This window comes from Phyllostomus hastatus, unplaced genomic scaffold (genome assembly GCF_019186645.2).
Source record: "Phyllostomus hastatus isolate PE091 unplaced genomic scaffold, TTU_PhHast_1.1 phas_scaffold_78, whole genome shotgun sequence".
Lineage (NCBI taxonomy): Eukaryota > Metazoa > Chordata > Mammalia > Chiroptera > Phyllostomidae > Phyllostomus > Phyllostomus hastatus.
This window is the reverse complement of record NW_025334041.1, coordinates 93,864,803-93,881,281: the sequence shown is the minus strand read 5'-3', so window position 1 is coordinate 93,881,281 and position 16,479 is coordinate 93,864,803. Positions and strand designations below refer to the sequence as shown.

General features: G+C 42.0%; 1 protein-coding gene across 1 annotated transcript; it reads left to right on the top strand.

Annotated features, from left to right (window-relative positions):
* Window positions 1-10,671: 10,671 nt before the first annotated feature.
* Window positions 10,672-12,333, top strand: CUNH2orf74 (chromosome unknown C2orf74 homolog). The gene is made up of 4 exons (XM_045827293.1): window positions 10,672-10,766; window positions 10,951-11,046; window positions 11,171-11,369; window positions 12,163-12,333. The coding sequence occupies exons 1-4, from the start codon at window positions 10,672-10,674 to the stop codon at window positions 12,331-12,333; spliced, it is 561 nt and encodes a 186-aa protein (XP_045683249.1).
* The last annotated feature ends 4,146 nt before the right edge of the window (window positions 12,334-16,479 follow it).

Below are 16,479 nucleotides of genomic sequence, written 5' to 3'. Positions count from 1 at the left end.
AAAAGGTTGGCGTGAATGCAGTAAATAAAATAATTGGTTTATTCTTTAAATTTGAGGCATCTTTTTTGCTTATTAGCCTAAAATTCCATTTGGTGATATTGACTAGCCTGGGGCATCCAGTGAGACTGCTAGTGTCCTTTCCAGTGCTCAGGGGAGAGAGCTCAAGGAGAGGGCGAGGTCATTCTTACTGTCAACCCCGTAACTCAGCCTATGGAGATTTACATGAAACAAGGACCACAGACTTCGATGTTTACATAGAACCCGCGATGCCCCACTTATCTGCCTCTGACATTTGTATGATGCCTAGAGCCTCTGAAGCCATCTCCTACCTGAGGGGGCCTGCTGACAAACAGGTGGCCGGGTGGAAAGATAGGAACAACCTTGACCCTTGATGATGTCTCTGGACCCTGGAATTAACCAACCCTGGAGCCATGTTACCTTCAGGCTTTTTGCTGAGTAAGATGATAAACTTCTTATTTAAACTACATTTAGTCATATTTTCTACTGCTTGTAGCAGTTGAAAACACCCTATTAATATAAAACATGTCCCATATATAGTTTAATAAATTTGTATGGGCTTATTATTAGTATTTTTAAATTATTAATAAACACTTTATAATTTGTTTTAATTTATAATACAGAAAATATTAATAGCTACAAACTATATAAAAGTTTCAGGGTCTTCAATATTTTTAATAGTGTAAAGTTTCTAAGATCAAATAGTTTGGGAACTACTGGGTATATTATTTAATTATAAAAATATATCACATTTATATTGGTTGTTCTCATACTTTGGATATCACATTTGTTACTACAGAGCATACTGTAGGGGCAATTTAAAAATACATTTTTTAAGCTTTATTATGGAAAATTTTAAAATATACAAAAGCAGAAGGAATAATATAATGAAACCAATGTCCATCACTGGGATTCAATAACTATCAACATATGGATAATTATATTTCATCCAGACTCTCCATTTCTTCCTACCCAGATTATTTCTAAAACAATTCCAGGTATCATCTAAGTTAACCTGTAAATACTCACGTATATTTCTCTAAAAAATAAGATTTCTTTTTAAAACATAACCACAATACCTTACCACACCTAAAAACATTTTCACGCTTCTTTGATATTATTAAGTATCCAATCAATGTTCACACTGTTCTGAATGTCCTATAATTTTTTTTTAGTGCAGTTCGTTTGCATCAGGATTTGAGTGAGGTTCGTGTGCTATACTGTTTTATAGGTTATCTTAAATATTCCAGCTATGGTTTTTCTTTCCATCATTAAAATTTTTCTTTATTTCTTATTGCTGATAAAACTGATTCTTTTTCTATGGTTTCCCCACAGTCTGCATTTAGGTGATGGCCCCTGTGGTGCTAGTTCACACGTTCCTCTGGTTTTCGTATTTCCTGTAAACTGGTCAAGTCTCGAGGCTGGTCGAGACCCACATTTTTTCAAGGAGGTGCAGTAGGACTACTTCGTGGGTGCTGCTGTGTGATTTTTATCGGGAGACATAGCATCTGTCTGTCTCTCTTTTGCAATGTTGACAGCAATGTGTGAATCCATCAACGTGAATCCATCGACGCATGAGGGACTGCCAAGTGATACTATTCAAATTCTAATATAGTTTTCCTCTGTTTTTTATCTGAAACTTTTTTCTAAAAATAAATTTCTCGTCATTTGTTTGCCCTGAGATAGAAATCATATAAGAAAACAGAAATATTTGACTCCCCCCCCCGCCCCGCCCTTTATTTACTGGTTTAAATACTGAGTTGGCTCCCTGGCACCCTCCCCTGGTGGATAATGAGGGTTTTTTCACATTGTTTAAAAGGACCGACAACACTAAAGGGTCCGAGTGGCTGTGGCGCGCCTAGGACCCTTGTACTGCTGCTGGGAGTATGAACTGGTAAAACTCTTTGGTGAAACCTGTCCTGTGGCATCTTCTTAGGACTGCCTAGCACCCTGTGAACCATTCTGTGGACAACAGAAATGAGCAGGAGGTCCACCAAGAGATATATATTAAAATGACCCCTGGCTGGTGTTGTTCAGTGAGTTGAGTGCCCGCCAGTGACCCAAAGGGTTGCTGGTTGAATTCCCAGTCAGGGCACATGCCTGGATTGAGGGCCAGGTCCCCAGTAGGGGCGTGTGAGAGGCAACCACACATGAATGTTTCTCTCCTCTTTCTCCTTCCCTTCCCCTCTCTCTAAAATAAATAAATAAATAAATAAATAAATAAATAAATAAATAAATAAATAAGATCTTTTAAAAAATAATAAAATGCTTATGGCAGCGCTACTTTTAATAACCAGTAACTGGAAATAACTCAAATGTTCATCAACAGCAGAATATATAAATATATTGAGGTATAGTCATATAATGGAATAATGCATATCAAAGTAAATAGAACAAGGCATTGCCACATATAACCACATGGACAACTCCTCCTCACAGGAGTAATGTTGAGTGAAAGAAGCCATCAAACAAGTGCATCCAGTATGAGTCCATTTGTATGGAAATCAAGAATAGGCAGAATTAATTTATAGTGATAGAGGTCAGAGAGTGGTTCCTTATGGAATACTGACTAGGAAGGAGTATTAGGGTTTTCTGAGGGGGTGTTAAAAAGGTTTTTGTCACTAGAATTTACTATAGGTAAGTTATGTTTCAACAAGAAGTTTTTAAAAGGCAAAGTAACAATATATACCTATTGCTTACATCATAAATTTTGGAAGAAAACACAAGAGCCCTGGCCCAGTGGCTCAGTTGGTGGGAGCACCATCCCACACACCAAAATGTTGTGGGTTTGATCCCCAGTCAGGGCACCCCTGGGTTCCAGGTTCGATCCCCAGTTGGAGTACATATGGAAGGCAGACAATTGATGTTTCTCTCTTTCTCCCCTTCCTTCCTCTCTCTCTAAAAATTAAATAAACAAATGAACAAATAAATAAATATCTTAAATTAAAAACCACAAGAAACTAATAATGTTGGTTTCCCAGGGAGTGGGTGCTGGTGTAGAAATAGGGCCGAACGGGTCAGGGCAGGATAGATGTTTTTGCCACATAAGCTGTTTCTAAATTAAGGCATACTTGATGTATGACATACTAGTTTCAGGTGTAAAACAATGGTTTGCTACTTAAATATGTTGCAAGATGATCACCATAATAAGTCTAGTTAACATCTATCACCACATATAGTTACAAATATTTTTTCTTGTGATGAGAAATAGCCTTTCTATATTTAAAATTTTTGAAATATATGAACATATTTTTCTTTAAAAAATTGATTATTGCCCCGGCTGGTGTGGCTCAGTGGATTGAGTGCAGGCCTGCAAACCAAAAGGTCGCTGGTTCAATTCCCAGTCGAGGCACATGCCTGGGTTGTGGGACAGGTCCCCAGTTGAGGGGTGGGGGTAGCGGTGTGAGAGGCAACTGATCAATGTATTTCTCACATATCACTGTTTCTCTCCCTCTCTTTCTCCCTCCCTTTCCCTCTCTCTAAAAATGAATAAATAAAATCTTTTAAAAAATTGATTATCTAGTAGAATCCTATTTCCAAATGGACCTACCACACAGGCAACTATTGTCTGTTTTCCAGCCTCGTCCTCTTTCTCCTGACAGCCATGAAATGTGACGCATGGAACCATTACTGGGAAAACTGATGCTTTTCCTTCAAATGTCGACTAAAAGTTTTAAGCACTGAAAGCTCAAATAGTCTAAGGAAAGGCAGTATGCTCAAATGTCAAATTATTATGGATATGTTAATAGGAAATATTCTGTGTCTCACCCCATCTGGCTTTGGATGCTCTGCAAGTACTGATGGAATTTGTCCCGTTTGTCCTTGATAAAAAGAGAATTAGCTGGATTAGAACCATATTGACTACAAAATCTTTTCATTCTTTGTGATAAACAACTCTTCTCCAGTCAGAACTTGGTTCGGTCTGAGTGCCCATTCCCAGCTGTAGATGACTTTAGAAACTGCAGATCCGCCAGTGCTGTGATCTTGGACTTCCCAGCCTCCAGAGCTGTGAGAGCTAAGTGTTTGTTGTTTATAAGTCACCCAGTCTATTTCTGTTATGGCTGCCCAGTCATTTGGGGCTGAGCTGTGGCATTTGGGGATTGGCGTAGGGCGAGTGGACTTGATCTTGGCTACTGAAAGGCTTTCTTCTCCCAGTTGGCACCGTGGAGCTTACAATACATGATTCCATTACCAGTTTCTGTTGGCTTAACACTACAAAACTCATATCTGATTTCCTGTCCCCCGCCCCCCAGGTCCCCTGCAGCATTTGCTGCTTTCCAAATATCTTCCTCCCATTGAACATCTGTGTTTCAGATGATTTGTCCCCATATGTGGCATTCAGGGATAGGTGCCTGTTTTCTTTCTTTTTAAAAAAAGATTTTATTTATTTATTTTTAGAGAGAGGGGAAGGGAGGGAGAAAGAGAGGGATAGAAACATTGGGACAGGGCCACAAACCAGGCATGTGCCCTGACTGGGAATCGAACCTGTGACCCCTTGCTTTGCTGGATGATGCCCAACCAACTGAGCCATGCCAGTCAGGGCTGGCATGTATTTTCTTACTGAGGGAAGTGCTGACTTGGTGTCATCACCCCTGCCAAGGACTGTGTCTCCTGTGGTAGAGCTCAGAGTCCCTTGTCCCATGAGAAGCACCTGAGTGATGAATGGATGGCCAAAACCTTATCAAGCTGTAGTGACTTTCTGAGTTTTTAAATGGCTTCTGCATGAAAAGGTTAACTGTGAATCATAAATAACTAAGGTTTTTCAACAGAACAACCTTTGTCTTGTGTGGAAACTGTACGTACTGAAATATTAAGCATTTATCTTGGTATTTAACATCATTTTTTCTGTTTTCCTCTAATAAAAACTGACAGGTTTTGGCCATTAATGTACAAGAAAAAAACCTATTTCAACTCAAGTGCCCTGTTAAATATCATAGCTTGATGTTGATGAGTTCCAGTAACTTCCTGGAACTCATCAGGAACTCATCATTTAGATTATAGCCTTCTAAAATCTAAAATGAACCCTGGCTGGTGTGGCTCAGTGGATTGATCACTGGCCTGTGAACCAAAGGGTTGCCAGTTCCATTCCCAGTCAGGGCACATGCCTGGGTTGCAGGCCAGGTCCCCAGTGGGGGATGTGGGAGAGACAACCAAGAAACAGTGATGCTTTTTCTCTTTCTCTCCTTCCCTTCCCCTCTCTCTAAAAATAACTAAAATCTTTAAAATAAATAAATAAAATCTAAAATGAGAACTCTAAGCAGCCCCACCAGCTGTGGTAGGGAAAAGCCTGCATTTGTTTGATAAAAGAGAAGGGTACTCACTTCACTTGTCATTGGAGGCTAGAGCAAACTTATGTATACTGTCCAACAAGACAGTGAACAGGCTCCATGGCTCTCGTGAGCAGTGCAGGAGCCTTGTGTTAGGAATCAAGGGCTGAGAAAGGGAGGCAGTATGGTGTTGGTCACAACATGTGTCCATCAGGAATCTTAAATGGCAAGAGACATAAACCTCATTCAAAACAGCTTATGGCTAAAAGGAGAGGCATTGGCTCATACAACCAAAAGTTCAGCATCCATCTACACTTCAGCCCTGCTGTCCTCTGTGCTGGGAGTTTCTGCAGATGTCCTGGCATTGAGATTAACCGAGGTGATTCAGGCCACATGTTGACTGTGGACCGTTCTGATTGGCCAGAACTGGGTCCTGTGCTCACGCTGGTGCTCAGACTGGGGCAGCTGTGACTTGTGAGTCCTCTGAATGTCCTCATCTTCGTCCTGCAGTTCAGGGGTTGTGCTTTCATCAAAGGATCTCACCAGAACCATGGATCCAGGCCTTAGGGAGGTGGCTGGGAATTCATATGCACCCCAGACCCACTTGGAGCACAAGAGGCTGCAGACCCTGCACCAGGAGGGCATGTCTTCTGGCGACTACCCCAAAGGAACTTAAAGGCAGGAGGGGAGGCAGGACAGAACTGCTCATCCCAGGAGGAATCCAGGTCTGACCTCCATGTGGCAGATACCCTGAGCACCAGAAAAGCCCTCCTGGCTCCCAAGAGAGCTCCCTATCTTCTGGCTGATACCTGAGATTCTACCCCGACTGTAGAGTGTCCTCAAATATCCTTGAGAGTAAAAACACTTTAAATTTCTATCAGGAATTCTTGGGGTGAAGGATTAGAAAAAGCAGGTTTTGATAACAGGAGAGAATGGAATTTGCAGGGTTCTGGGAGCCTGAGGTCAAAGAATAAAAGAGGTGGGAGGAGGGAAATGACAAAGGAAGTGAAACTGGTCAAGTGGTACAGACCACTCCCCAGCACGCCTGCAGTGGGAGCAGGACAGGCAAGGGTCTGAGATGCGGAAGGTGATGCGGTATGTCACTGAGTTGCAGTTGCAGCTTAGAGAAAGCAAGGAAGAAAGGAAGCCCAGTGGGTGGTGATGGCCTTATGCAGGAGGAGTAGCCCCAGATCAAGTCTTGGAGGAGTTCGAGGCGGGGACAGGTAAAGGGCCGAGGGAGGGGCAGGGCACTCCCAGTGGGGAAACAAAATGAACGAATGGATGGCGACAGAAACAAGATCTCTTTGTGATGGGTTTATTTTTCTAGTGCCTGCCAAGTACCAGGCCGCTTTATAGATGGGTTCCCTTTCCTTTGTACCACGAGTATTTTTGAATTGTGATCAAACACATACAACACAAACTGGCCATTTCTAAGAGTACACTTTGTGTCATTAAGTCTATTCATATTGTGGTGCAACCAGCACCAATGTCCATCTCCAGAATGGCTTCATTCTCCCAAGCTGAAACTCCATACCCATTAAATAACAACTCACCTTTCCCCCTCTCCTGGGCGCCTGGCAGCCTCTGTTCCACTTTCTGCCTCTGTGAATATGTCTGATCAGGTATTGGACGTGAGCAGAATCGTACAATGTACGCACCTTTGTGTCTGCCTCAGTTAACCTGGCATAATGCCTTCGAGGTTCATCCATGTGCAACAGCTATCAGAATTTTGTTCTTTTTTTTTTTTATCCTCACCTGAGGACATTCTTTTCATTGCTTTCAGAGAGAGAGAATGAGAGAAAGAGAAACATCAATTGGTTGCATTCCATATACGCCCTGATCTAACCCACAACTTAGGTATGTGCCCTGACTGGGAATCGAACCCACAACCTTTTGGTGCACAGGACAACCAAGTCACACAAGTGAGGGCAGACTTTTGTTCTTTTTAAAAGCTGAATAACGTTCCTTTGTATGTAAACACCACATTTAGTTTATCTGTTCACTATCGGTGGACACTTGGATCGTTTCCAACGTTTGGCTGATGTGAACAACACTGCTATGGACAACACTGCTATTTGCACTGTTATGTGCAAATATCTGGTCAGGCCTCTGCTTTCACTTCTTTTGCATAAATGCCCAGAAGTGGAATAGCTGGATGGGGTGTAATTATGTGTTTCGTTTTTTGAGGAACTGTCATGCTGCTTTCCACAGCGGCTGCACCATTTCACGCTCTTACCGGCAGAGCACAAGGGGCCCGATTTCTCCACATTCTTCCGAACACTTGTCATTTTCTGTTTGTTTTTTTTTTAATGATAGCCTTCTTAATGGATGTAAAATGGTATCTCATTGTGGGTTTTATTTGTTTCTTAATTATTAGTGATGTTGAGCATCTTTTTATATGGTTTTGGCCATTTGTATATCTTTGGAGAAATGTCTATTCAAGTTCTTTGCCCATTTTTGAATTGAGTTTTTGTTGTTGTTATTGTTGTTGAATTGTAGGGGTTCTTGATACTCTGGATATTAATCTGTTATTATATACATGATTTGCAAATATTTTCTCAGCATTGAGTATGATATTAGCTGTATAGATATTTCTACATGCAGCCTTTATTATGTTGGGGCAGTTTCCTTCTATTCCTAGTTTTTGAATGTTTTTCTTTATCATGAAATGATGTTAAATTTTTCCAAATGCTTTTCCTGAGTCAGTTGAGATGATAATGTATTTTTCCCCCGTATTCTGTTGATGTGGTGTATTACATTGATTTTTGTATATTAAACCATCCTCGTATTCCGGCAATAAACTCCACTTGGTCACCATCATATTATCCTTTTAATATACCACTAAGTCCAGTGTGCTAGTGCTTTGTTGTGGGGTTTTACCCCAATATTAATAAAGGATATTGGCCTTTACTTTTCTTTGTATGTGTTGCCTTTGGCTTTGTTATGCTTTGTTTGCCAGCATGGGGCAATGCTGGCCTCATAGAATGAGGAAGTATTCCATTTTCTGCAATGTTTTGGAACTGTTTGAGAAAGACTGGTGTTAGCTCTTTACATGTTTGATAAAATTCCCCAATGAGACCCTCTGGTCCAGGACTTCTTTGTTGTTGTTGTTATTGTTGTTGGGAGGTTTCTTGACTATTTATTACATCTTTTTATTGTAGTTTGACTCAGATTTTCTATTTCTTCATGATTCAATCTTGCTTAGTTTTGTGTTTCTAGGAATTTTTTTTCACTCATCTAGGTTATCCAATTGGTTAGCATACAGTCATTCATGGTACTCGCAGAATATTTGCTGTCTCTGTAGCACTGGTAGAAATGTCCTATCACAAGTAATTTTTCAGTCCAAACATTCTGTGGGCAGAGGACAGGGTCAGACTCCGGAGACCAGCTACGAGCAAACCACCATGGCATCACAGAATGACAGTCCAGTGCATGGAAAATGTGATTTAGAGACCCAAGTTGGATAACCCTCCACTGTATTATATTGCATTATATTAACTACACATATAAATTTAAGATGTTGCTTCCCAAGCCACATTCAGTGAAGAAAGCCCTTAGGGAATGTCTTATCCAGCCCTTACTTTTGCTACAGCCATGTCCTTGCTAAAGGTCTCTGGTCTCAGAGTGCGTGTGATGAACAATCTTGAAGACAGAGCCAACTGCAGCCACCCTCCAGTCCAGCATGACACTGCACCACACACGCTCAAGCTCAGGTGCGAGGGTGGGGCCCTTTTTCCTTTTTTGTTTAAGGATAATATCCACGTAGTACAGGGCATGAAGTGCAGTAATCTCGGGCACACAGTTTCATGGGTTTTTATATCTATAAACCTGTGTAACTACTAGTAGGTAGATATAAAATACCCTCATTTTCTAGAAAAATCCAACACAAGAAGATTTGGACTATTTTTTTAAAAATTTTAAATTTATCGATGAGAGAGCAAGAGAGCAACATTGCATCATTGTTCCACTTATTTATACACGCATTGGTTATTCATTGGTTGATTCCTGTATGTGCCCTGACCAAGGATCTAACCCACAACCTGGGCATATTGGGACAATGCTCTAACCATCCGAGTTACCCAGCCAGGGCTCCAAGATTTGGACTCATGAAGTCTCAGTCTGACAGCAGCATATGAGGTATGAGTCCACCTGGCAGCCTTGGCTGGAGGAAGCGTCATCCAGGAACTCTACTGACGCCAGGAATGGCTCAGAGGTTCACATATTCTGCAAAATCAGCCTTGGCTGAGCTCTCCAGCAGACTCCCCTTGTGTCTACTCCCACACACATTTACTCAACATTCATAGAGTTTTCAGGCCCTGACTTGGTGGAGTGTCCAAAGATAAAGCAGCCACAGTCCCTGCCTTGCTGGGAGGCAGCCAGTGCCTCTGCAGCCTGGAGCCGCCCCCAGCTCACCTCGGACTGTTAGAGATGGGATTGGTGGTAGCTGCCTTCCTCCTCTGTGCCCGCCTTTTCTTCTCAGAAGGTCCTAGCTCTGCTCTCCCCATCCTTGTCCCCCTCCTTGTCCTGGGCATCACTCACTCACCTGAAGTTAGGATGGGTCAGGGGTCATCTGTACTCTGACATCTTGTTCTGCCCCTGCTTCCTCAGTCACGCCCTCCAGAGCTGCCAGTGTTCTGGTGTGTCCAGGAAGTAAGCCCACTGATGGCGGATAGAAGGATATGGGCTATTAGGCCTGAGGAGAGCACCACTGGGGCCAGAGAGATGGATTTTATAAGGAGGAAGTGGACTGATTGCTTATGGTCTGTGAAAAAAAATTCATTAAGCAGGTTCAGGTTAAGAAAGGAAGGGTGCTGTTTTGAGAGTAGGAAGATAATCTTTGTCCAGGGAGTGGCCAAGATGATGCCAAGTGACCTCCATCCCCACCCTCTCAGAGGAGAGAATAGGCAGACCTCAGGCCAGAGGAGAGTTTCATGGATTGCCCGATCCAGGTGACGGGTGGGGTTGGCTGGCGCTGGTCCCCCTAACGCCATGGTTCCATGATTCTGTGATGTCATTGAAGAGAGAAGAATGGGGAGCTGGGCTCAGCTCCAGATGCTCCAGTTGCCCCCTCCTTCAGATTCTGATAGTTTTTGGGATGAGGGGAGGTGAGCCGAGTGACCACACGTGTCTCAGCTCAGAATCTCCTCTGGCCACCTCAGTCCCCCACCGCATTTATGGAGAAAAATTAGCCAGTGTGAGTCAGTTCCACTGAAATGAGCAGAACATCTTTTACAAAGGTGGACAAATGAACAACCATGAAAACAGGCTTTTACTCTTCTGTTTCTAGAAAACTTAAAGAACAAGAGACCTACATTCAAACTGAGCTGGAAAAGAACATTTGGACAAACGGCGATTGTGAGAGTGGATGAGTCGGCTTATTAAGCCTATGAGCTTTGAAACCACAGCAATTACTTTCATCATCATCCTACTAATTTGCTTCATTTGCATCCTCCTTTTACTGATGCTGTTTTTATATAGATGGTATAAGTCCATGCTGATAGATTGGGATCAGATTTCAAGTCACACTAGCAAATGTATCTAGAAATAATATAAAACAATTAAAATAGAGCAAATGATAATGCTGTAACAATCTACTTTTTCCATCCAGGGTTTTAGAATTGCCAGTTTCCTCTTTAAAAGTGAATTTTTGTGCATTAATTTTCAGTTTCCAAAGCAAGGAAGATGAGGAGATAGAAAGAGGTACTTATGAAGATGGTTTAACTGCTAATGTGAAGACACGCAACTCAGGAGACCCAGAAAAGTAAGTCTACCACAGAATGTTGCAGAAAGCTGTGTGTGTGTGTGTGTGTGTGTGTGTGTGTGTGTGTGATAATGGTGGCTAATGTGCATAACTTTAAAAATCCCTACTGACTGATTTTTTTTAGGACTCTCATAAGGCAAATCATACGGCCTGGCATTCTTGTCCAGAGACAGAGTAAAGAAATGGTGGCCACCCTCCTAGAAAACAAAGAGGGCATAGAGGGCATTGAGGGCAACGAGGGCAACGAGGGCAACAAGGGCAAAGCGGAGAACGAAGTAAAAGAGAACCATGATGATAAGAATGCTAAAGAAAATGGGCAAGAGGTGATGGGCTTTTTGGCACTCAAGGGGCAGTAGCATTTGTTTGATTGACAAGGAGGCAAACTACTTGGCTAGGTGCAATAAGGGGTGGTCTGGGCTGTATTTAGGTTTGTACCTGGAAGCAGAGCAATGTCCACACTCATTCACACTATTCTTCTTAGCTTTATAGGCTCATGGCATTAAACCACTTACATATGCCAAGCTTAGACACTTACTCATTCTTCATTCCTACCTTTGTGTTTTTCCTAATAATTCTCTTCATTTTGCTGCTTTTCTCAGATTCATAGAATCTTAGTGCTGGAGGAGGACTTGGAGATCATGTAGGGATCCAAGAAATGAGAAAAAGACATGAATTGTTCAAGGTCATCCATCTTCCACCATGGCTGAGCTTGGGACCAGCCCTGTGTCCCTTCTCAAGTTCTAGGCTCCTTCTACCACAGCACACAAACTTTGCCAGGGCCTTCTGAAGTGCCACATTTGGGGCTTCCTAATAAAAACAACTCATGTGCCCTCCCCACACGAGGCTCATGCCCAGCTGGACACAGGATGGTGGTGCAGGCAGCTCTTGGGTTTGGCTGCTATGTACAGAGGGTGATTCATTACCAGAGCTGTCTATGTCAGGGTGTGCTTTCATAACCACAGAAACAGGAAAATGATGGATTGTCACTGTTTTTCTATACCACTTAGTGATACTTTTCTGTTTCTCACTAACAATGTGCATATAGCCTATGTCTTTAAAAGCAGGGTTTGTTTTCATAAATTGATCATTTACACTCTTTGTCCCATTCTCTTGCAGGATGATTCAGAAAAACCACACATACCTGTCAGTGGAGCCCCTTCAGTTACTGATCACAACAAAAGACCTTTAAAAGGAGTGACATTTTCTAGGGAGGTAATTGTTGTGGACCTTGGGAAGCAATACCCTACACCTCAAAGCTATATTCAAGAACATAAAGAGAGAAAATGAAGCTGAGAAAAGGCTGAGAGTGAAAGAGATATAACCTTAGACTAACAAGGAGATGACAGGGGCACAAAATTGTGTTGAAATAGCAAAAGAATAGGGAATTAAGCAAATGCAAATAGTATTTTACCTTCATGCAGAAAGAAGTGGGCTACATGCAAAATTCTGTAAAATAAAATACCAACAGCTTGACTACTATTTTTTAAAACTCAAATCTGAGTTCACAAAATTGATTGTATTAAGTGTCCTTAAAATTCAGTCTATTCACTGTTGAACATGTGAATAAAGTTATTTGTGTTTGTGCAGATGTCTGTTAGGTATGTGATATTCAAGGGAACGTGGGAAACAGCACATGTCCTTGATGCTCTGATCACAGGCATTCATGGCCAAGTAACATTACTACTGTTACCATGGAAACCCCCAGGGACAAGGACTTGGGTCACCTGCCACACAATCCCCATTGAACTCAGCCCTTAACATTTTCTCATATAGACTTTTTTTTTTAAGTTGATTTTAGATAGAGTAAGAGAGAGACAGAAACATTTTGTGGTTCCACTTATTTATGCATTCATTGATTGCTTCTTGCATGTGCCCTGACCAGAGATCAAACCTGCAACCATGACATATCAGGACGATACTCTAACCGCTGAACTACAGGCCAGGGCCCTGATAGCTGCTTTGTAAGACTGGTACGAAGAGACTACCATTACCAGCAAAACATCCTATTATGTTAGGCAAGTCCCGAGATGATATTATTCTTGATTTCAGTGGTTTGAAATGTGCCAAGTTCCAAATGTATTTGGAATCTGGCAGTACAGACTGGTACTACACTGTGGCCATCTGCAGTAAACGTTTGTGAAACATGTCAGGCTGTGAGAGAGGGAAAGAGTAGAAAACATAGTATGCGATTCAAGGGCCTAGCACACTGTCATGTGTGTGACGTAGGTTCAGTAAGTGTTTGCTGAGTGATGGAAAGAATAAGTGATAAAATAATTTTCAATGTGTAACTGATGCTAAAAGGGGGGTATTGACATCTTGATGGGGAGAAGTCCCTGTGGCCTGGGATCATCCCATTGTGAGGATCTTGAAATAATTTCAAACTTACAGAGGAGCTGCAAGAATAGTATAAGACTCCTTCAAGATACTCTTCACCTAGAGCCTCTGGTTGCCAACAATTAGCCTCACTTGCTTTATCTGTGTTTTCCTCTGAACTAATTGAGTCAATTGCAGACATCATATTTACCCATAAATATTTCAGCATGCATCTTCAAAGTGCAAGAATATTCTCCTTTGCAACCAAAATTCAGTGCTCGGAAAACTTAACACTGGCACAATATTATCTAATACATATGCAGTCTGAGGTGCAATCTAAATTTCCCCAATTATGGCATTTTAAACTGTTTGTTTTGGACCCAGGAGCTAATTTAGGATCATGCACTGCATTTATTTGCCATGTCTCTTTGGGCTTCTTTTGATATTCATGAAATGTTTATCTTTGAAGAGTCTAGGCTGAATCCATTTTGTAGAATCTCCCTAAATTTAGACTTTTCTGATGGTTTCTTCATGATTAGATTCAGATTAAGCATTTTTGGCAAGAATACCACACAGGGGACATTGTACCTATGTCAGTTTGTTCCAGTTTTGGTTAAGGTGGTCCATTGCCAGATTTCTTTCTTATAAAGATCATGTTTTCCTTTCGTAATTATTAAGTGAACTAACTGCGTGGGTATGTGTGTGATACACCTTCACACTGCATGAATACCCTCTTGCCCAGAAATCTTTTTCTCACTGGATTAGAGCTTTATTCCCATTTTTATTGTGGTAAAAATAACAAATTTTACCAGCTCATCCATTAAGAGTACAGGTCAGTGGGACTGAACACACTCCTGATGCTGTGTCCCTGTCACCGCTGTCCAGAGTGCCATTCACTGTAAAACCGAAACTCTCTGCCCATACACAGTAGCTCCGCATGCCCCCTGCCCACGCAGCCCCTGGCAAACACCATTTCTTTATGTCTCTGTGATTTAGGCTATTCTAAATTCTTCATGGAAATGAAATCATGCAGTATTTCTTTTTGTTTTTGTCTTATTTCACTTAACACAGTGTTTATATGCTAAGTTCACATTAATAGCATAATGTGAGCCTCAAGTTCCATCCATATTGTAGCATATGTCAGAACTTACTTCCTTTTAAAGGATGGCCAATATTCCATTATATGTAAGTGACACATTTTGCTTATTCATTCTCCCATCAGTGGACACTTGGGTGGCTTCCACGCACTGAATAATGCTGCTATAATCATGGGTGTACGAATTTCTCTTTGAGACCTTGACTCAGTTTTATTAAGACTAATATTTTCATAATAATATTTAAATATTTTTAAAGAGCCTTACCCAAGGAAATTTTAGAGAGAGGGGAAGAGGGAGAGCATGTGAGAGACATCACTTGGTTTCCTCCCTATGTGCCCTGGCCAGGGCTGCAACCTAGGTATATGTCCTGACCAGGAATCAAACCTGTGATGTTTTGGTGCATGACTTTCCAACCAACTGAGCCACTCAGCCAGGGCCATAATAATTATATTACTACTGAAAGTTTTCTTTGTGAAATTACTTTTTGGAGCAAATTCTTTTAGGTCAATTTAATTCTTGGTCAATTATTACATAGAATGCCCTTTTCATTTACATTTTAATTATAATTGTTTCCATTGGGGTAGTACTTTTTGTATAAATACTGGGAAAAATGTTTTGTCTACATAAAATTTTAGTGATTGTAGCCTTTGTCTTTGTAAGTTTCCTGGTCTTGTTTTTCCCCACAGTTTTCAATTATCCATATCTAAATCTTACTATGTAATGTCCTATCATTAATATTCTTTATGAATTGGATAAAAGATACACAGCTAATGCATAAGAAAACTGTGATCACTAGTATTACCATTGAAATTCTTTCCTATTTGATACCATGTTTTAGTTGTCCGTGGCTTTGGCAAAGTAAAGTGTAAAAGGTGAAATAAAAATGTCATTTTATTTTGGGGCCAAAACACTTTGAAGTAGTCTGTTTGCATAACTGTTGTAGATTTTTGGAAAATTATATTGGCATGCAGTTGCTCCAGTAAGGAAAGGAGAAAAAAGTTCTCCACCAGTTAGTTTATCTCTTGATGAGCACAGATCACAAAGGACAGGTCAACATCAGGGAACGGAAGAGTCAGGTGCTTCCACCCTTCCATCATCATATTTGTTTTCCATGCTAAACCAATATCCACAGACCCTTTAGTAACATCTTCCATATAATCAGTACAAAGATTTTGCCGGAAGGTGAAGTTTTGTTAAAGGAATCATTATCCACTTAATTATTGTAAAATTGCATCAAGCTACAATAATGGGCACTTGCAGTCACGTTCTTTTGTCATCTATAAAGGATTACTAAATGAATAAAATATAAACATTCTTGAAGTAACTAGGAACTTGGTAACGTATGCTACTTGGACAGGTGTTGGAAAGGCCTGAGGAGAGAATCATAGCGCACCAACTCTGCAGGAACTTTCGGACACAACAGGAATGTGGTGTAACAAGCACGCGCACAGTGGAGACCGCAAGCACCGTGGGCTCGCTCCGACCTCAGAAGTCGGCTGTACAGCAAACGGTGATCAAGCACTAGGGTCGAGTCCTGCACTGGGCCGAAAAGCACAGCTGATGACAGCCTGGACAGACGCTTCCCGTCTGCATCCCCAATGTGGCTGGCTCTCAGGCAGGCTTGTTACCCGCCACCCGTCTGCTAGCGTCTGCTAGCGTTGAAACTAATCGCTGTAGTAATAATGAGCCCTTGAGGTGTCCAGGCCTTTATAGGAGGCGGCCGAGGTCCCTCCTCTAAAGGAGGTCCCTTCTTCCTGGTCCCTGCACTTTGGAGTCCGGCTGCGGCGCCCCTAGGGCCTTTCCAAACCCTCCACAAGGCCGCCAGGACACCGCCCCCGCCTGAGGGACCGCCCAGCAGCCCGGGGCCTGGGAACCTCTCCCCACACCGCCCGGCAGGGCACACCGCCTCGACCCCGCCCCACGGGCGCAGACTCTCCCCTCTCTTTCTCACACACATCTCCCCCCAGCCGCCCGACTCCCAGGCCAGACCTCTCCCGGACCCCCATTCACGGCCTGCCCGGGC

Excerpts from the sequence above, each read along its gene's own strand:
- CUNH2orf74 (XM_045827293.1), top strand. The coding sequence starts at position 10,672 with ATGAGCTTTGAAACCACAGCAATTACTTTCATCATCATCCTACTAATT. Across the intron at positions 10,767-10,950 it reads ATGCTGTTTTTATATAGATG|TTTCCAAAGCAAGGAAGATG; the intron begins GTATAAGTCCAT and ends ATTAATTTTCAG. Across the intron at positions 11,370-12,162 it reads CTAAAGAAAATGGGCAAGAG|GATGATTCAGAAAAACCACA; the intron begins GTGATGGGCTTT and ends ATTCTCTTGCAG.